The sequence below is a fragment of the Bos indicus x Bos taurus genome, chromosome 26, assembly GCF_003369695.1.
Source record: "Bos indicus x Bos taurus breed Angus x Brahman F1 hybrid chromosome 26, Bos_hybrid_MaternalHap_v2.0, whole genome shotgun sequence".
In the NCBI taxonomy this organism is placed as follows: domain Eukaryota; kingdom Metazoa; phylum Chordata; class Mammalia; order Artiodactyla; family Bovidae; genus Bos; species Bos indicus x Bos taurus.
Window position 1 is genome coordinate 21,226,712 of NC_040101.1, and position 20,559 is coordinate 21,247,270.

The 20,559-nt window shown below is 35.8% G+C and overlaps 1 protein-coding gene across 9 annotated transcripts in view; it reads right to left on the reverse strand.

Annotated features, from left to right (window-relative positions):
• The window catches only part of ADD3 (adducin 3), a 132,491-nt gene that overhangs the window by 16,346 nt on the left and 95,586 nt on the right, over positions 1-20,559 (reverse strand). For all 9 annotated transcript variants that reach the window (XM_027529533.1, XM_027529531.1, XM_027529529.1 and 6 more), the window contains 2 exons: positions 14,358-14,581; positions 908-1,046 (listed from right to left, as the gene is read on the reverse strand). In XM_027529533.1, coding sequence (XP_027385334.1) covers positions 908-1,046; positions 14,358-14,552 — 334 coding nt within the window. In that variant the 5' untranslated portion in view covers positions 14,553-14,581. The remainder of the gene's footprint in view (positions 1-907; positions 1,047-14,357; positions 14,582-20,559) is intronic.

The following is a 20,559-nucleotide window of genomic DNA, read 5'->3' on the forward strand; positions in this document are numbered from 1 at the left end:
CCTTCTCCACTACTCTAGTCAAGCACTTATAACTCACTCTGGGACTCTTTCAAAGATTCTTTAACCAGTGTGTGTGCCAAGATACTGATCCACTTGAGTTCTACCCACACCTTGTGCATTCCCACCATCATGTCTCTTTGCATGCTATTCCTCTATTTGGGAAGTACTTGAATTCATTGAACTCCTACTTGTAAATCTTTAACAAAAAAGAAAAAAAGGAAGTAACAAAGAAAGAAAGAGGAGGAAAAGAAAAGTCCCTGAGGTCTAGGATTCTGTACCTGCCCAGGTACAGCAGTCAGTTCTGTGCATGTCTCTCTCTGAGATTTAGTTATGACAAGTTATAACTCTTGGCATCCTTACAGTGTTTAGTCCACCAAACTGGTGCTCTCCGTAAAGGCCTGTTGAATGGATAAAATATGCTAACACCTCTTTTACACCAAGTTCTAACTGCTACTGCTCCTTTGTTTTAAAGTCTGGTTGGTTGAGCTCTCTTCTTTCATAAAGTTCTTTTGGTCCACTTCATTCCATAATCAATTCCAACTCTGAGTTCATAGCAAGATGACTTAGAAAAAGTCAGTAGAAAATTTCTTTTTAAGTTGCTTTGTAATTTTTTCCCTCTACAGTTATCTTGCAGTTTTAATCTTTTGTGCATTCAGTGTATGTCTCAACTCAAATATGTGTTTATCTGGGGCATGGACCACATTTTATAACTATTTTGTAATCCTTACAAAGTCTAGTAAATGTCTGGTTGGTATGAAGAAGTAAGAGACACTAACACTATGTTACTTTAAGTATTAGATGTTACAAACTGAAGTACTGAACCAGATCAGAACATGCTGCTAGAAATGTACACTGTTCAAAGTGGAGATGAAATTACAATTTTTCAAACTTTACAAAACTGACGTACTGAGGGGAGGTGAAGTAAAGCCCGAAAAAGAACTGGTCATGATGTAATCTGCAATCTGTTGTAACGCTAGTAATCCAGTTGGATTGTGGCCTTTCTTCATCTGTTCTTGAATAAGGCATTCCAGGTCTTCCCGAAAGGCCTGTAATACACAAAAATAATCACTGAGCACATGCATGTCACGTGGAGCAGAATGACCCCAACATAACTTGCTCTGATATAATCAGTCTCTCCCCCATTCCTCTCTGGAATAACTTTCATTTACACTATTTAAAAACAAATATAAAGCACAAAATAAGAAAATTAAAACACTGGAAGCAGCTGCAAGAAGCTTGGTTTCAAGGGGATGGAAAACCACTAGGCGTTCTTAATCTCTAAGAAGATGAGCTATTACAACATCCACAATACAAAGGCGCGGGTAAAGGCAACTCTGTTAATAATATGCAACTAGAGCACCCACAGAGCCTGGTGTAAAGAGACCCATTCCTTGCCCAGCAGCTCATTATCAGGTTAGGATAGACTCCTTATCTGAATGGAACATGCCTCTGACTATAACAACTCCCAGCAAAAGTCTTCACTGAGACATAGTAAATCAAGGCTTCCATTTTATGATTTCCATGGCAATTCCTTAGCTCTATAAACTCTGAAAACAAACTCATAAAGAGCAGGGAGCTGATTACTCCCCTCTGCAACACTGTGCTAAAGAAAGAACTTTTCTCCCAACTCTGGGTACTAAATGTTCCTGTTTTGGAGCTCTGCTTTTCTTCTTTTTGGGAAGGGGGATGTAAGTGTGGCAGATAGTATTTATACAAATAAAAATACTGAATATTAAAACAACAGTTTCTATTCCAGCAAGCTTTGAGTTGCTAATATAATTCATCATTTGAAAAATCCCCCAACCCTTCACATTAGTTGAATTAGCTGGTTTTGTATTTCTATCACACTCAACCAACACTTAGTTTATTAATCATATATTCTCTTGCTCATTTCTATATTCGTTCACCTTAAACAGGAAGGCTCTTGCAATGTAAATTATCCAGACCTTGCTCTTCATTTGAGATTAGTTACATGTGTAGCAGAATGCCCTGCTGGAAAGTATATTCAGTTTGTTCCGACTTCACTTAAGAAGGAGAAGGCAGAATATACTGCTTTGTAATCATTTCCTCCAAGAGAGCAGGTATAAACACCAGAGATCACTGGGAAATTCTCCCGAGAAGAGTGACTCTCCTTCGAGTCCCTGTGAGTAGTCTTCCTTGTAAGGCTGGGAATACAATCTCCTGGAGTGGCTGCTTAGGTGGAGCCTTGCTTAGAGATGGCTGAATGCATCTCAGAGGTTTTCAGAAGGAAGAACCTTTTTAAAAATTTTAGATAATGGCATAGAAGCTCCTGCTGAAAGGGAAATGTGGTTGTAAGGCTACGAGGTGGTAGTACATATTAGAACCAGTCCTGACTCATGCTTGCATTGTTTTTAGAAAACAGTTGAAAGGCATCTGTGATGTGAGTTCAAAGATCTAAGTGTTAATAACTGTAATCTTGGGAGCTCAACCATAGAGCATCAAAGCACACCTTAACTGAGCTTAGCGCAGCAAGAGCGTAGGAGGTCCTTCTTCCCCGCTGCACCGTGGTGGCCTGCAGAGGCATCTGGGTCAGCAGTAAACCTGTATCTCCTCTTGGGCAAGGGTTTCAACGACACCGCCATGTGGCAGGGAGAGGCAGGGGCAATGGCAGTCAGTGGTGGGCTGAACAGACTCTGGTGTGGCTCTGTCATAGACGCAGACATGTGTACCACACACCACAGCCTGGATATGGAAATCACCGATGAACCTTTTTGGACTATGTAAACTACTTTAAGTTCTTGGGACAATTTAGGGGAAAGCAGAAATTCCAAGAGAAAGATGCTGCTTGAATGATTCATTTAAAAAATACTAGTGACCATATTTGAATTCTGAGTTCATAGTGCAGTTTATACCAGTTAAACATGGTTTTCCTTTTACAAATGCAAGGCTTGTTAAACACAAATCCTTGGCATAATTACAAAAAAAATTCTAACCATCTAATTCCATTGACTTTTATCTAGTTCATTTAAGTATGTGATTTAAACCAGAGATACTATCGTATAAAATATCCTTGACAAAGACACATTACACTTATCAGAAAACTCCATTAATATATTTCTAAGACCTTGTGAACATAAAACGGCTGTGAGCTGCATATAAGATGGATGGACACCTTCATACTGATGGCTAACATGAGTGTTTTAACATGTTTAAGGCTGAAAGGAAAAGAATCTTCCAGACATACTCATTTATCTTTATATAAACTACAAAAAACTTCTAGACATCTGGCAATGGGCCAATCTGAAACTTTATCTTCCCTTCAAAATCAAACTCTATTTAACCTGCTTCAATTCAAAGAAGCTATAACCAACATTCTTTGATTCAGTGAGAAAAAAAAAATGATACCTACTATGTGTATCACAATAGCTCTGAGAAGGAGGCATTATTTATTTTATTGAATACTGCACCTTACGTTGTTTCAGCAAGAATTTAAGGCAGATTCCATAGATTAAAATGACACAAAAATAAAGATCAGTAAGAAAAATCAAGCTAAAGAGAAAATAAGCATATGGAAGTTAGACTGAGCCAGGAATGAGGTTGAGATACAAAGAGCACACATAAAATTGTATCATTTGCTAGAGATGGGCCAATTTTTATCTAAAGTTTCCAGCAGCCAACATGAATCAAGACAATTGCTCAGTATGCTGATTTACAATGGTTTTAAGAGAAAAAACAAAACCAAGAAGTTGCTCAAGAGAATCACAATTATTTACAATCCTGATGAGAAATTTCTGCTGGGTGTATTGAGAAAGCTAAATAAGAAAGGTTGAAACGTTTGTTCAAGGTCACAGAGCTAGTAAATGTCAGAGACAAGGACTCAGGTCAAATGCTTTTTTCACCAGTGAAAATGCCTTTTTAAAAAAACTTCCATTTATCCCATAAGATAGTGAGTACCATCCTAAAGCTTTGAGATGATCCATGGTGTCATAGAGGAATGCGCGTAAGCCCTTCTGAAATTAAGATAAATATATGAATTTCCCTTTTCAGGCTAGTAAATAGCTTCTATGCAGTACAGGAGAAGAAAATAATTTTAAAAGTAAATGAAATGTTCCCAGCCTCTTTATATAGTTGACAGTGCTTCAACAGATATGAATTCTTTTATTCCAGAAGATTTAATATTTTTTGTCATGAACATTTATAACTCAGTTCTTAATGTTGCAAATATTTTTGAAATATTGTTCAGATAATTACCTCAGTCATAAAACTGTTAGTATAAAACTTACTAATGATATAAAACTGTTTCAGCTGGCTTTAAAATTTTATCAATAAACATATTAAGCTTTCATTAAAATATTATGTTAAAAAATAAAAATTTTGTTTGTCTTTATGGTGGATAGTTAATCATGTTCCTACTAAAATTCAATATTAATAAAATAATCCTTTACAGTTGATTCATTTGAATCTCACAATAAAGTCCTGAAACAGGCAATTACTTGCTTGTGGTTGCATAGCTAATAAATAAATGGAATAGTGATTCAAATCTCAAAGTCTCAGTTGGGTATAGGATATCTGCCTAACTGTATCAGAGACGAGCTGTGTCGCTGAATCCAGTTACAGGTATGCCTTGTTTTACTGCACTTCAGTTATTCTGCTTTTTTAGATACTGTGCTTTTTTCTTCTAAATAAATTGGAAGTTTGTGGCCACCCTGTGCAGAGCAAGTCTAACAGTGCCATTTATCCAAGAGCATTATTTTAAAATTAATGTATGTACATTGTTTTTTTTTTAAGACACAATGCTCTTGGACACTTAATAGACTGTAGTATAATATAAATATAATTTTTGCATGCACTGGGAAACAAAATCTGTGTGACTCACTTTACTGCAATGTTTGTTTTACTATGGTGGTCTGCAGCTGAAGCTGAAATATCTCTTAGGTATGTCTGTACAGCTACTAAGGCAGCAGGTGTGCTGTGGTCAGAAGCATGAGCAAACCTCTCAGGCTAGATTAGAGCATTAGGTTAAAATGATAGATAAAGCAATAAAAATTATATAGCAGATTTTTGGAGTACCAAAACTTGCCCTATTATAGTTAGAAATTCTTCCATCAAAGCAGAATGAGAAACTTTTAAGTAGGGCAGCAAGATCACATGCTGGGCTTCTGAAGTCAGATTAAACCAACAATTCCCTAGGGTCTCTGCTAGCAGAGTCAGGTTAAAAGATCAAACGACACACACACATATGTGGTTTTACAGCATAAACCATCTTCCTTCTTACATGGAGAAAAACAGAGAAGAGGAGGTATTGGGGGTTGTTATACCCTGAAGACATGAACACGCTAAGGCAGAATGTCAACGGAGTGATAGATTCTTTAAGGCTTTCAAATGCCAAAATATAGTCTAATGAATGATTGTAATTTTCAAAGTGTCGTCACGAAAGCATAAAACTGCTTTACGTTAGCAGTATTATATTTAACCCATGTACATACACTTCCATAAAACTGTGCTAGGCACCGCACGGTATGTTTTGTTATTTAACCGTCACAATCATCATGTGAGGTCCATTTTTGCCAACAAGGAAAGAGAAGCTCAAGTTAAGTGAGTTTCCTAATGTCATAGTGCAATTAAGTGGTGGTGAGCCCAGATCCAAAAAAAGCACTACATGCATGTACAAAAAATTGATACAAACAGATTAAAACTAGAAATGATGAGAAAATGGGCTGAATTCTAACTTAGGTCACAACAGTCTGGTACTCCAGGATCTCTACAATCTGTTAGGTCAGTTTTTGGCTGTATCTCCCATTACTACCTCATACTCTGATCCACAACATGTACTTTTCTATCCTTGCTCATTGTATTTCATCAAACGGAAAAGCTGGCTTCTACTGTTCCTCTACCAGATGAATTCTTACCCTTTATACTCAACACTCATTTTAAATGCCACATTCTCCTTGAAGTCTCTCTAATCACCACAGTTAGGAGGGATCTCCGTATTTCTTCTCTTCCCACTCCACTTTGAATTCTTTTAACATTTGCCTATACTGCATTTAGGGCTTTATCAGAACTGTGATTTATTTTTCCTACTCTACTATACAGTTAAATATCTGATGGCTGGGACTGTGTTTTTCATATTTCTAGAGAATCCCTGAGTGGCTAGTTCAGTGCTGAATTATTATAGTTGATAAGTTAGAGCTTCTTTTCTTTGCATTTTCCTAGATATAAGGAAAGAAAGCAAAGAATCTGATCTCATCTTAACTGAGTTAGTGATAGGAAAGATCCATTTCACATGTGATTAGCACTGGAATCTGAAGCTCTAGAAAACAGTCTTATCAGTCTGTCACTTGAATGAGAAATTCCTCCTGTGTAATTAGGCCTGTCCATCATCTACGGGAAGAAATTCATTTTTTTTTAAAACTAAGAAGTGAATCTTCACAGAAAGTTGTAAATTTTTGGAAAGTCATTTAATTCAATTCAAACAAAATCCTACTTGAAAACTTGGTTTGTCCCCAGAACATTATTAGTTGGGATAGCTCTCTCAGCAAACACATGTCCAAAAAAGTGTGGTTAAAAAAAAAAAAAAAAATCACTAGGTGAAAAACAAAATGTTTAAGTTAGAGGGTGACTTTAAAGGCTTCTCTGACTCTCATACTGTTTTATTGGGTACATCTCCTGTCAGTTAAGGGAGTGATCCTGTAACTCTGAATTCATAAATGTATGGATAAAAATAAACTTGTAAAAACATAAAGGATTCAGAGATTTGAGATTCATGTAAGGTAAGAGTATACTCAGAGTATATACACATGTGGTGGTGGTTTAGTCACTCAGTCATGTTTGACTCTTGCGACCCCGTGGACTGTATGTTGCCCACTAGGTTCCTCTGCCCATGGGGTTCTCCTAGCAAGAATACTGGAGTGGGTGGCCATTTCCTTCTCCAGCGGATCTTCCTGACCCAGGGATTGAACCCGGGTCTCCTGCACTGCAGGCAGTTTTTTTACTGACTGAGCTAATATATTCATGTATATTATAAGCCAAAAGTAGTAGTAATTTGAAATATCAGATCTTAAGGCTTCTGCCTTAAGAACTTTCAGAAGAAAGTAGTAATAAATGAAAGAATTTTTATTTTTAAATCACAGAAAAGAAGCTATTTTATAAAACAAACAGATGATGCAATAGTTTTGGTTAAGGTTAAAAAAAATTATACAGATTGACCTATAAGTAATGTCTAACTTACAAAAATCAGGTTAACAGAATACTGATAAATCTCAGAGCTGGATTTTAAATACCCACAGCTGGGTGTTGTACCTCATAATAATTACTAGAAAGAAAAACTGGAGCAAAAAGAAAAACAGATTACAGACTTGCTGCTCTCAGGGCACCCTGCAATTATGTTATTAGATCTCTCCTCAAGTGGAATTAGGAGCATAACAAACTTACTTAGAATTTCTCCATTAAGAAATGTATTCATTTGGAAATAGATTACCACTGGTCCTGTTGAAAGGAGAAAAAACACATAAACCAAATTTTCTTCTGGATGATCTTTCTCCTGTATCTATGTGTAATTAATATAAAGCTAAAGGTTAGAATAATATCTTTTCTTAAAGCTGGCATTTTAATAAAATTGCAAACAAAGTTAATAAAGAATATTTCCATTTGAAACTTCCAAAGTGACCAGATAAATCATGGTAATTCTGACCTATTCTAACTAAGGTGACCTGTTAAAATTTTAGGGCTTAATTATAGTGATAGGAAATTTTAACATGAATATGACTTTTAAGTTTCTCCTATCTTTAAAATAAGTTTGAAGCATTACACGTTGCCCTGTTATTAAGAAAGGTTAGTGTGTCACAAGGATCTATTGTATTGAACATGGAATTCTCTGCTCAATGTTATGTGGCAGGCTGGGTGGGAGTCTGGGGGAGAATGGATACATGTATACGTATGGCTGAGTCCCTTCGCTGTACACTCGAAACTATCACAGCATTGTTAATCGATTATGCTGCTGCTAAGTCCCTTCAGGTTAATCGGCTATATCCCAACACAAAATAAAAAGTTAAAAAAAAAGGTGCTGGTGTGTCATGGGCCTGACCAACCAACATCTACACTGCTGTTGTCCTATCTTTCAGAGTAACATTAAACACTTCTTTCAATAAGTCTTTATGATATTAAGACTTTAAGAACTTCCATTCTTTTTCTGAAACTTGCCAACTGTTTTTCATTTAAGCAGTATAGTTCAGTAGGAACTTATTGGGCAACATTCAAGTGTTTAATGACTCAAAACCCATTCAGCCATTCACATATCCATCCATCCAAGTGTTCAGAATTTACTAAATATCTACCATGTTCTGAAGTTTTCAACTTACACCTTTCTTTAACTTTGATGAGGCCCATCATTAAATTCTAACCATCTGCCCTGGATATTTCATTCTAAGACAAGGGCAATCATATATATGTCTCCAAAGACATATATACAAGGAGTATATTGGACAAAGAAAACTTGTAGATTCTCTCGAGTGCATTAACAAAATCTCTAAATAAGTTTATTCACCAGCACTTAATTTCTAAGACAAATACTTTATTAAAATTAAAAAAATCATATCAAAAGGCCATGAAATTTCTAGAAAGAAATAGTATTTGGAGTTGAGATGAGACAAATTTCTCTTCTCCTATTTTCCCAGCTCAAGGCAATAAGGCAATATGTTTGTCATCCAAATTTACAGACACCGAAATGTCTTATGATTTGAAACTCCTCTTGAGCAAGAGAATTTGAAGAAGAATAAAACACGGGTGGAACTCTTTCATAGTAATTGAATGCTTTAAGCCTAGCAGGAAAGGGAGTGAGTTTCAAGTTTAAATTCAGACCCCTCTATTTAACTAAGGGTATAAAAACTTCTGCAAGTTATTTAATGGCTCTAAGTTTCAGTTTATTCATGTGGAAACTAGGGGACAGTAATACTTCTTTGACTGAGTTGTTTTGAGGATTAAATAGGATTCGATACTTAATAGTTGCCTGGTACACAGTAAGCAGTTATTAAAAAAAAAGTATTATACTTTGTTTTTATTAGTTTCTTTCCTGATTTACTTTCTTCCCAAATGAACTCAGCATTTTTTTTTCCTTTGAAAACATGACATTTATTTTTTTTAATTTTATTTTATTTTTAAACTTTACATAATTGTATTAGTTTTGCCAAATATCAAAATGAATCTGCCACAGATACACACGTGCTCCCCATCCTGAACCCTCCTCCCTCCCCACACCATCCCTCTGGGTCATCCCAGTGCACCAGCCCCAAGCATCCAGTATCGTGCATCGACCTGGACTGGCATCTCGTTTCATACATAATATTTTACATGTTTCAATGCCATTCTCCCAAATCTTCCCACCCTCTCCCTCTCCCACAGAGTCCATAAGACTGTTCTATACATCAGTGTCTCTTTTGCTGTCTCGTACACCGGGTTATTGTTACCATCTTTCTAAATTCCATATATATGCGTTAGTATACTGTATTGGTGTTTTTCCTTCTGGCTTACTTCACTCTGTATAATAGGCTCCAGTTTCATCCACCTCATTAGAACTGATTCAAATGTATTCTTTTTAATGGCTGAGTGATACTCCATTGTGTATATGTACCACAGCTTTCTTATCCATTCATCTGCTGATGGACATCTAGGTTGCTTCCATGTCCTGGCTATTATAAACAGTGCTGCGACGAACATTGGGGTACACGTGTCTCTTTCCCTTCTGGTTTCCTCAGTGTGTATGCCCAGCAGTGGGATTGCTGGATCATAAGGCAGTTCTATTTCCAGTTTTTTAAGGAATCTCCACACTGTTCTCCATAGTGGCTGTACTAGTTTGCATTCCCACCAACAGTGTAAGAGGGTTCCCTTTTCTCCACACCCTCTCCAGCATTTATTATTTGTCGACTTTTGGATCGCAGCCATTCTGACTGGTGTGAAATGGTACTTCATAGTGGTTTTGATTTGCATTTCTCTGATAATGAGTGATGTTGAGCATCTTTTCATGTGTTTGTTAGCCATCTGTATGTCTTCTTTGGAGAAATGTCTATTTAGTTCTTTGGCCCATTTTTTGATTGGGTCATTTATTTTTCTGGAGTTGAGCTGTAGGAGTTGCTTGTATATTTTTGAGATTAGTTGTTTGTCCGTTGCTTCATTTGCTATTATTTTCTCCCATTCTGAAGGCTGTCTTATCACCTTGCTAATAGTTTCCTTTGATGTGCAGAAGCTTTTAAGGTTAATTGGGTCCCATTTGTTTATTTTTGCTTTTATTTCCAATATTCTGGGAGGTGGGTCATAGAGGATCCTGCTGTGATGTATGTCAGAGAGTGTTTTGCCTATGTTTTCCTCTAGGAGTTTTATAGTTTCTGGTCTTATGTTGAGATCTTTAATCCATTTTGAGTTTATTTTTGTGTATGGTGTTAGAAAGTGTTCTAGTTTCATTCTTTTACAAGTGGTTGACCAGATTTCCCAGCACCACTTGTTAAAGAGATTGTCTTTAATCCATTGTATATTCTTGCCTCCTTTGTCAAAGATATGGTGTCCATATGTGCGTGGATTTATCTCTGGGCTTTCTATTTTGTTCCATTGATCTATATTTCTGTCTTTGTGCCAGTACCATACTGTCTTGATAACTGTGGCTTTGTAGTAGAGCCTGAAGTCAGGTAGGTTGATTCCTCCAGTTCCATTCTTCTTTCTCAAGATTGCTTTGGCTATTCGAGGTTTTTTGTATTTCCATACAAATTGTGTAATTATTTGTTCTAGCTCTGTGAAGAATACTGTTGGTAGCTTGATAGGGATTGCACTGAATCTATATATTGCTTTGGGTAGTATACTCATTTTCACTATATTGATTCTTCCAACCCATGAACATGGTACATTTCTCCATCTGTTAGTGTCCTCTTTGATTTCTTTCACCAGTGTTTTATAGTTTTCTATATATAGGTCTTTAGTTTCTTTAGGTAGATATATTCCTAAGTATTTTATTCTTTCCGTTGCAATGGTGAATGGAATTGTTTCCTTAATTTCTCTTTCTGTTTTCTCATTATTAGTGTATAGGAATGCAAGGGATTTCTGTGTGTTGATTTTATATCCTGCAACTTTACTATAGTCATTGATTAGCTCTAGTAATTTTCTGGTGGAGTCTTTAGGGTTTTCTATGTAGAGGATCATGTCATCTGCAAATAGTGAGAGTTTTACTTCTTCTTTTCCAATTTGGATTCCTTTTATTTCTTTTTCTGCTCTGATTGCTGTGGCCAAAACTTCCAAAACTGTGTTGAATAGTAATGGTGAAAGTGGGCACCCTTGTCTTGTTCCTGACTTTAGAGGAAATGCTTTCAATTTTTCACCATTGAGGATAATGTTTGCTGTGGGTTTGTCATATTGAACTCAGCATTTTAAATAGAAAGCTTACAAATTTGTTTCTTACAAACATGTACTAGTAATACCTTTGATTTTGATCTTCATTGGTTATGGGTTTTGTCTAACAGAATGAACCTCAATATTCACACGAGACACATACAGTTTTTAAGAAAATTATATTCACAGAAACATTATAATCTTGGACTTAAAGAAACAAAGAGAGTACAAAAAGAAAAGAGGTCTTTGAACTCCAAAACCTCTACAAGAAGAAAGCAGGGTGAGAAAAATACACAGCTGCAAACACAGGCTACTTTTTAAGGAAAAGGAAGAGTAATTCAGAGAATGGAACCAAAAACCCAGAGGGCAGAGCCAAGAGCCAGGGAGACTCATTTCTACTAAGTAGAAGAAGGACTGAGTTCTTATCAAGGGAACTTTCAAACATTGGCCCAGATGGATTTTAGAATTACTACGAAGCAGTGACTCCTCTGTACCCTCAATTTTCTCCCTTTTTTGAACAAGAATGTCCACAGCAGTTAGCTTCGGGTGTGTCCCACCACTGAATGTGTGTGAGGACAGTTCTCAGGTCTATAGATTGAGAGGCACTATATTTAAGGAATTTCACTTGAGATAGATCACCTATACCTGGACTGGATTTAGAAGTCAATATTTTGGATTCAGGCTAATGTTGTAATGGGATGAAATTTTTGCAGGGGTAGTAGGAGATGGTGAATGCATTTTGCATGTGGGAGGAAGGTAGATAAATTATGGCAGACTGCGGTGCTTTTAAAATAAATTGTGATCACAGAGTGGACAATCCTCCCCTCCAAAGGTGAAGCTTCGTTCCTCTCAAGTATGAGCTAAACTTAGCGACTCACTTCTTAACTAACAAATATGGCAGAAGTATTGTGTGAAATGTCTGAGATCAGGTCATAAAAGGTACTGCAGGCTCCTCTTTGCTCTGAGATACTTCCTCATGGGGAGAGCACTCAAACAGCCTCTGCTTAAGGTCCATGTGGCAAAAAACTGCAGCCTTTTGCCAACAGCCAGGTGAGTGACCCATCTTAAAAGAGTGGAAACCTCCACTCTAGTCAAGCCTTCAGATGCAGCAGCCCTGACAGATACCTCATGAGAGACCTTAAGCTAGATCCACTCAGCTAAGCTGCTCCTGAATTCCTGACTCACAGAAATGATGAGATAATAAAAGCTTGTTGTTTTAAGCTGCTAAGTTTTGTTTTTTAGTAACACAGGCCACCATGTATCATTTCCTTTGGTGAAAAGTTTGTTGTATTAAAAGAAATTTGAAAGCCATGTCCTAAAACATGGCAGAAAGACAAAATACATATACTTTTCCAAGTCTTTCACAAACAAGATTTTAAATTCACTAGCAAAGAACTAGGGAAAAAATGACCTATCCACAATTCTTTTAAATCTTCTTTTGTACAAAAAGAATTAAAATTCTTTTGTTTCCTTCTGGGCTGAAAATTATCACTCTTGCTATATAAACATGGAAATGACAATCTATATACCTGCCCTTTACCATTCTTTCATTAAGTTCCCCAAGGCATAAGTAAAATTCGTATTTTTAAGCCAATCTTATAGTGGCAATACACAAGTTAAAAAAAAAAAAGTTAGGTAATCTCAGTTATGTTGCCTTAGTTTAATGGAAAAATTATTTTTAAAAAACGCTGGCATAAAAATGTAGTTTGGTACTTTTTCCTTTAAAGCTTTACTTAGAATTGAATGATTCTCTTTGGAGCATTAACCAAAGAAATCTTGGTATTTAATCTTGAACAAAATCTGAACTTCATTTCATTCTTTCAGTTACTTTATCCTATATATTACCGTAATTCTTTGGCTAATCAGTTAGTTCTTCAAAGTGGAGTTTGCCCTTCAAGTATTTATAAACACAGAAACTTGTTTGCATAAAATAAGGCACTGAACATTTACTCTCTCATGATAAATTTTCTGGTTAATCTTCTTTCCATCGGGAAAAGATTTCTTTAAGGGTTTATTTAAAGGATAGCTTTATATTTAAGCTATACTTAAATTCCTGAAAGCCTGCACTGCTTTTATAACTTCTATTTGCTTTTATCTAGGCCACTGATACAGGAGAATTAGTCAGGAATGGAATTCCCCTTTGGCTTTGGACTCAATCTCTGTGATTAAATCCACAAGGGCACAACAAAAATGATTTACCAGGGCCACCTCAGGCAGTTCTATGTCTTGGTGCTTATTTTAGTACCTAAGTTGGAAATCTAACACAACCCTATCCTGGGCATCGTGTGTCTATGTATGATGAACTCTAGCTTACGGGGCCCATGATCTTCCCTATACATATAGTTACGAATTCAATCTGCGTGTTAAATCAAGTTGTTCAGTCATTTTCCAATACTTACATGTGACCTTTACAATTTCACTAAAGGTATGTAGGAAACTTATATCATTTGAACGTGATTTACAAAGTCTGGATATGACTGTGCAGACAGAATTTTCAGCTTGAGTTAAGGTTAGAATCTACGTTTAATCTAGTTAGTTTGGTGTGCATGCACATATGTGCACCTACATTAGGTGCATGGAATATTAAGCTGCCAAATGACAGATATTTTCATAAACCTGAAGTCTTCCTATGATTGTCAAGATACCCAAAGGAAGAAAATATGTGGACGGGGTGTATCTAACTCATTTCTTGGTTCCTAACTCTTTACTCATGCCTTTCTTTTCTTCACAGATACTCAGTCTGAAATGAGAATCCTTGAATTTAGTAGCATCTTTTGTTTCCCTGTAATGAAACATTACACTCAGAAATCACACAAGAAAAGTTATCACCAAGATGATGCTAGTTTATCCATAAAGTGTTGCAAATTAAATTTATATACTAGGTGTTTATTTTGCCTCTGAAAAATTGGGGACAACTAGTCCCTGTTCCTACACCACTCTTCTACCCAAAAGCAGATATCTCCTACCTCACTGTATCATGGTTTCCAAAGAGTAAAAAAAACTAATGCTTCTGAATCATTTTGACTCACCGGACTTTGCAAGATCTGAGTAACTCGTTTCCTCTGCTCCATCATATTGAAGTCTTGTCGCAGATCAGGAGACATGTTCCTCTCCCTTATGTATTCTGGGTCATTTTCATTGATGCGGTCAAAATACCTCTCTTTGTGAGGCATGCTGGGAGGAGGAGGAGTAGTGACCACGCCTTGGCTAGCATCTGAACTCATGCTTCACGTCTGCCGAGTCTCCCTGTTATCTGCATTAATAAACACAAAGTAGGACACTCATATTAATAATAAATTCATTATTAAATTTGAATTTTACATTGGTCATGCAGAACTGTTACCCTGTAACAGTGGCCATTTTCTTTAAAAAGTAGCTTTTCAAAAAATATTAGGACACTTTTTTTTATTAGGGTAAAAATAGATTATAATGCTAAATTGTAGATTGAAATTTTCAGAGCTAGTAGAAACCTGTGGTTCAATTACAATAATGTCATCAACTGCCAAATAGATTTTTTTAAAGAAGCAACAATCAAAATATCCAAAAGTAAAATGTCACATTTAAGACAGCAAAATTTCCTCATTAGTGATTACTGTTAGTGGAGATTCTCTTTTCTCTCTTATTCATGCTTTTATGTTAGACCAAACTCGGGCCACATTTAACAACCACTATATTTTATAGTGAATGTAGCTTATTAACATATGAGAGAGAAACAGCTATAAGTTTTTCAAATGATTCAGTAAATTCCAGGGAAAATGCAGGAATTATTAAGGCTGCCAGACTCTGTAACTTCAACAGATAGTACTTTAAATCCAGTGAGAAACAATAAAAAGCTATTCAGAAACCACAGGGACAGCTGATTCATTTAATTATTACTGACAGGATAATCCTTGGTTTTATGCCAGGGAAACGATTCATTTGGGCTTTGCTACAATTGAGCATGTAATCAATCAACAGTAGATAGACTAACAGGACAGTCATTCAACATCCATCCCCCAGCCCCAGGCTGTGATGGCTTGTATTAGAAGTTGAGGAAGCCATCTAACCTGGTGCTTCTCAAATTGTCTGTGGTGAAGAACTTTCTCCAATTTGCCGTGGACTAGTATTTTTGTAAAATATAAAAAATGCACTCCGATGTCATGGCAATGTCAAACTACAAAATGTTTCTAAATGCTTACTATCATATTCTGTCTGCAGACTGGCACCAGATCCTGGACCACACTTAGAACATTACTGACCTAGCAGAGAGGAACAGTCACTGCACGCTAAAGGAATGCTTCCTCTCACTTTTAGATGTGATGCAGCACAGGCTAAACCATGAGAAAAGGACACCACTGATTAGTGTATCCCTTTACCCAGTTGTTCTTTTGAACTGAATATAGAAAGTGCAAAAATGTGCAACAAGGAAGAAGAAAAGGAAACAATTTTAAAAAAGAAATTGTAAAGACAGTTTTGTGTAGCACAGTTTTCTCTGCAGGTGGTAACAAATGCAATCTGTTCAATATAAATGATTGGGTAACAGAAAAATACATCCTCACTACAAATGGTATTTATTTAACTGATTATTTGCCTGTAAGAAGAATCACTTCATAATAAAGGAAGTTAAGTGCAGAACAGTTCCTAGATAAATCCAGAAGGGAAAAGGCAAGGGCTACCTTTTTCTTAGGGATCTGAATCCCTGATAAAGACCAAAGATACCTGACCTCATCTCCTGAACACAATTAACAGCTAGTGAGGTTTCTGTACTTATCTCTAATAACAGTCTTCTCTGACAGAATTCATTTCTAAAGCTGCCCTGACCCAACTTAGCCCAAGGAAATTCACTGTAAGACATTAAAAACTCTTGCATTAAATTCTGGTCCCGGAAATGTAAACTTATTTTGTTAAAAATAAATTTTTGCAAAACATGCTAAAACTGATTTCTCTTACTTGAAAACATCAATCCCATGTACAACATTCTACAAGCTACCTGAATTGTTTTAGTATTCAACCCTTCAAATTCATGAAATATGGTTAAAACACTTTACATCATATGGCTTTAATGAAATTCTGATCTGATTACTAGAAAGCAATTTATTAATATCAGTGAAAGAAATGTAAAAAATAAGCTTTTTTATAATTGAATCTTCCACATCCTAATTCATTAATTTAAAAATTGGAAGAAAAGACTAAAGAATGGATATCTGTTCATTATATGTGTTCTCCCCAGGAAAAAAAAGGTGTTTTTTTTTTTCTTTTTAATATAACATTCACTACTAATGGAATGACCCTGGCCATATTATACTCTTCCAAAAATTAGCTTTCGCTACACTGTTATCAGATTGACATTAACCTATAGTATTTTTCATCATCTTGCTTTTATCCAAAAATGTGGTGCACAGAGCACCTATTCCAAAAAAACTTTTTCATACCCATTTGAGTTATCAGCAATCTAAAGGTCTAACCAATCTCTGGAACCTAGTTTTCTTAGAAGCTGTTTGTAACAAGGCCATTTGAACTCCTTAAAATAGTTTATAGCTAGCAGATAAAAACTCCAAGAAGAAAGTTTTTAGAGAAACAAACAAACTCACATATATTAGTAAATGTCATGCTGCCTTGGCCAAGTACAGACTAAGTAGGTACTCAATATATGCGACATCAGTTAACAAAGAAATCAATTCTCTAGTTTACCACACTAGGTCACTGACTATGAATAAGCCATTTTTAAAAAAGAAATCCCAGAAATGTTGCCTTTAGTTGGATTTTAACCTATTCCTCAACCCCTAGAGCACTACTTAGCCTAATGGAGGAACAGAGTTAGATAATAAGCCTATGTCTAACTGAATTTGCTGATGCTTATAAACTAATTTTACTAAAAACACAGCAAAAAGCAAGGAAATGTGGTAGTAGATTTATTTTGTTGTCCCAGCACTGGCTTAAGAAACTGATAATAAGAACACTGGTAAGTAAAAGCTTAAGAGTTTAAAGAACTTCTGATTAATGCATTTTTAAATGAGTGAGGTAAAAAGGAAAATACATCTCACCACTCATTCTAGTAATAAAAGAACATATTATATATGTGTTAACACTTTATATCATTTATACTATGCTCTTACATCTTTCTATCTTATTCCATCTTTGTAACTACACAATGAGATAGAGATTAGTAATCTAGAGATTCCATGGATTAAATATACTGCCAAAAATCCCACTGTTTATGTCAGACAATATTCAAAGCCACAGTTTCCATCTCCTAGTTCACTTTACGATGAAACATATCATAAAACACAAGAGGGCTAAAATTTTGAGACTTTAAGTCTACATTCTGTCCTAAATATTAGGCAACTGAGAATATACAGAATCTGTCAAAATTAAGGAAATGACACCAAAAAGGGGAAATAAGATTAGAAATGACTCAAAACACTGTGATCTTTTTAAAACTCCAAAAGCTCAGAGACTTGTGGTTGTCAAGGGGGAGAGAGGAGGGGGAGTGATGGATTAGGACTTTGGGATTAACAGGTACAAACTATTATATGCGGAATGGACAAACAATAAGATCCTACTGTATATAGCACAGGGAACTATATACAGTATCCTATGAGGAACCATAATGAGAAAGAATATGAAAAAGAATGTACATACATGTATAACTGAATCACTTTGAACAGTAGAAATTAACACACACTGTAAATCAACTACACTTCAACAAAATAAATTTTTTTAAAAAGTTCATTATTTACCACAGCTTTTTGATAAAAGAAGTTTCAAAGTTTCATGTACTTGGAGTAAGGATTGGGAATTAACAAGAAGGATATAGAAATAAGGAATAAGGGCAGTAGTTTGTCATTCAGGTGCTCTTCTATACCTAGATGCTCAACAGTAAAAGCTTTACACAGATTTTTAAGCCAATCATAAGCAACAACTGATTATCTGCAATTTTACAGACTATGGACAGAACTGCTATTTCAAGCCTGGAAAAAACCTAGGATCCACAAGATGATCTGAAATAAACAGAATTCAGGAAAAAAAAAAAAAAAAGAGAGAGAGAAGCTTTCAGCATCATATACAACAGCCAAGACATGGAAACAACCTTAGTGTCCATCCAGAGAGATGGACGGACAGAGAAAATGTGACGCGCACACACATACAATGAAATTATTCAGCTATAAAAAGAAGGCAAATCTGCCACCTGCAACAACATGGATGGGCCTTTATGGCCTTATGCTAAGTGAAATAAGTCAGATAAAGACAAATATGATATGATCTCACTTACATGAAGAATCTAAAAACATCAGACTTACAGAGAGTAGAATGGCAGTTGCCAGGGGCTGAGGGGTGGGGGAAATGGGGACGTACGGGTCAAAGTACAACACTCAGTTGCACATAAAAACAAAGTACAACATTCCGTTATAAGTTCCAGGGATCTAAGGTACAGTAGGATGACTAGTTAACAATACCATATATTTGAAAACTGCTATTAAAGTACAACTTTAATGTTTTCACCATAACAACAACAACAAAGTAAGTATGTGAGATATGACTGCTGTTAGCTTACCATATTACGGCAAGTATTTCACTATACATGTATCAAATCATCACACTGTACACCTTAAATATATACAACGTACTGTCAATTATATTTCAATTATATAGTTACCCACAGGACACATGTCACCAAATACCTTTCTGGAAGATTATGATACCAATGTTAAAGACTAAATAATTTTTACTCAACCTAATAAATTTTGCTCATATTAATATAAAATTAAGTGATTTCTATGCTTAGAGAGAACTCCTAAATTAGTCTGAAATAATGATAAACAGGCCACAGTTAAACAACCTGCTATAGGGAAGTACATGTCAGGTCTTTCTTTCCTTCAAGTATCTACTGAGCATCTTCTATGTTCCAGGCCTTATGCCAGAGGTATTGGTGGACCGTTGAATCAAACCCTCTGAGAGTAGTTCACAGGTTTCTATAACCCAGTGAAAAGGATTCCAGCCAGAATAAGGGGAACCTTCCTAGAGAACATAACATTTTCTCACATTAAGGAGGGTAAGCCCAGGCAAACAGCAACGTGTCAGGGAATAAAGTTAGCAATGGAATAAACAGGGCAACTTACAGAAGCAATTGTTTAAAGATTTGGTTAAAAATCATTCCTGCAGGTAAATTAAACCATTTAACATCGATTATTTTTATAATAAAAAGTTACATGACTTGAAGAAACAGGTGAATTTCATGCTTGCTTAGAAAGCAATGCAAACTTACAATGCAAACTTACAGACTAATAAAGCAAGCAAAGAAGTGATTCCTACCGCTTCTCAGCACTTTGTACACAGTATGAAGTGGAAAAAAAAAAAGGGTTCCAAAGTGAAAACTTGAAAGAAGTCAGTTCAGTTCAGTTGCTCCGACTCTTTGCGACCCCATGAACCGCAGCATGCCAGGTCTCCCTGTTCGTCACCAACTCCCAGAGTCCACCCAAAGCCATTAGTAATCATTACCTCTTAATGCATATACTCTATTCTCCTTCACTGAAAAGTTGACCCAGAAGTTTTCTCATAGTATTTTGTAACAAAGTTCAATGGTTTTACTAAGACTAGGAAATCAAGCCCATGTAACCCCATGTTAAAATATTCTTTTCTGGGAGCTGAGGAATAAAGTAGTCTAAAATAGCAATAATAATAGACCTTTAAAGACAGCAGTTAAGTTGTCTTCTTTAAATAAAAGTTTTCTCCTCAAGCCAGTTTTAGGAGTAAGATTTTAGGTCCTTGAGCTTAAAGAAATTCAAAAAAAAAACCAACCAAAAAAATCCTAACAATTTATAAGCAGCATATGTAAAATGTCCCCAGTTTTATGAATCTGAAGCTGATTTTTCTCCATTTGTTTTTCAAGTTACTGAGTCAGACATGTCACAGAAAACACAGGTGAGTCCACTCAAATTGGGTGTGAACACTTTTCCACACCTTTATGTCAGTCTTGCCTGACTAGAGCCTATATTCCATTCTACCCAGTTATCTTTCTTAAAGTCCATCTTTTAATTTGATCTGATTATGTCTATCTTTCTTAGAACCTTGAATGGTTTCCTGTCATCCATGGGATAAAACCCTTTATGGCTTACTTGTTTTATCTTTCCCTCATCACCTATATGTTTCTTTCATAGAAAATACAATCGCTTTGTCTGTAACAGAAATATTCAAGCCTAAACTTTCACAAATATAAAGAAAACCCCAGTAAAACCACCAAACTATCCTTAC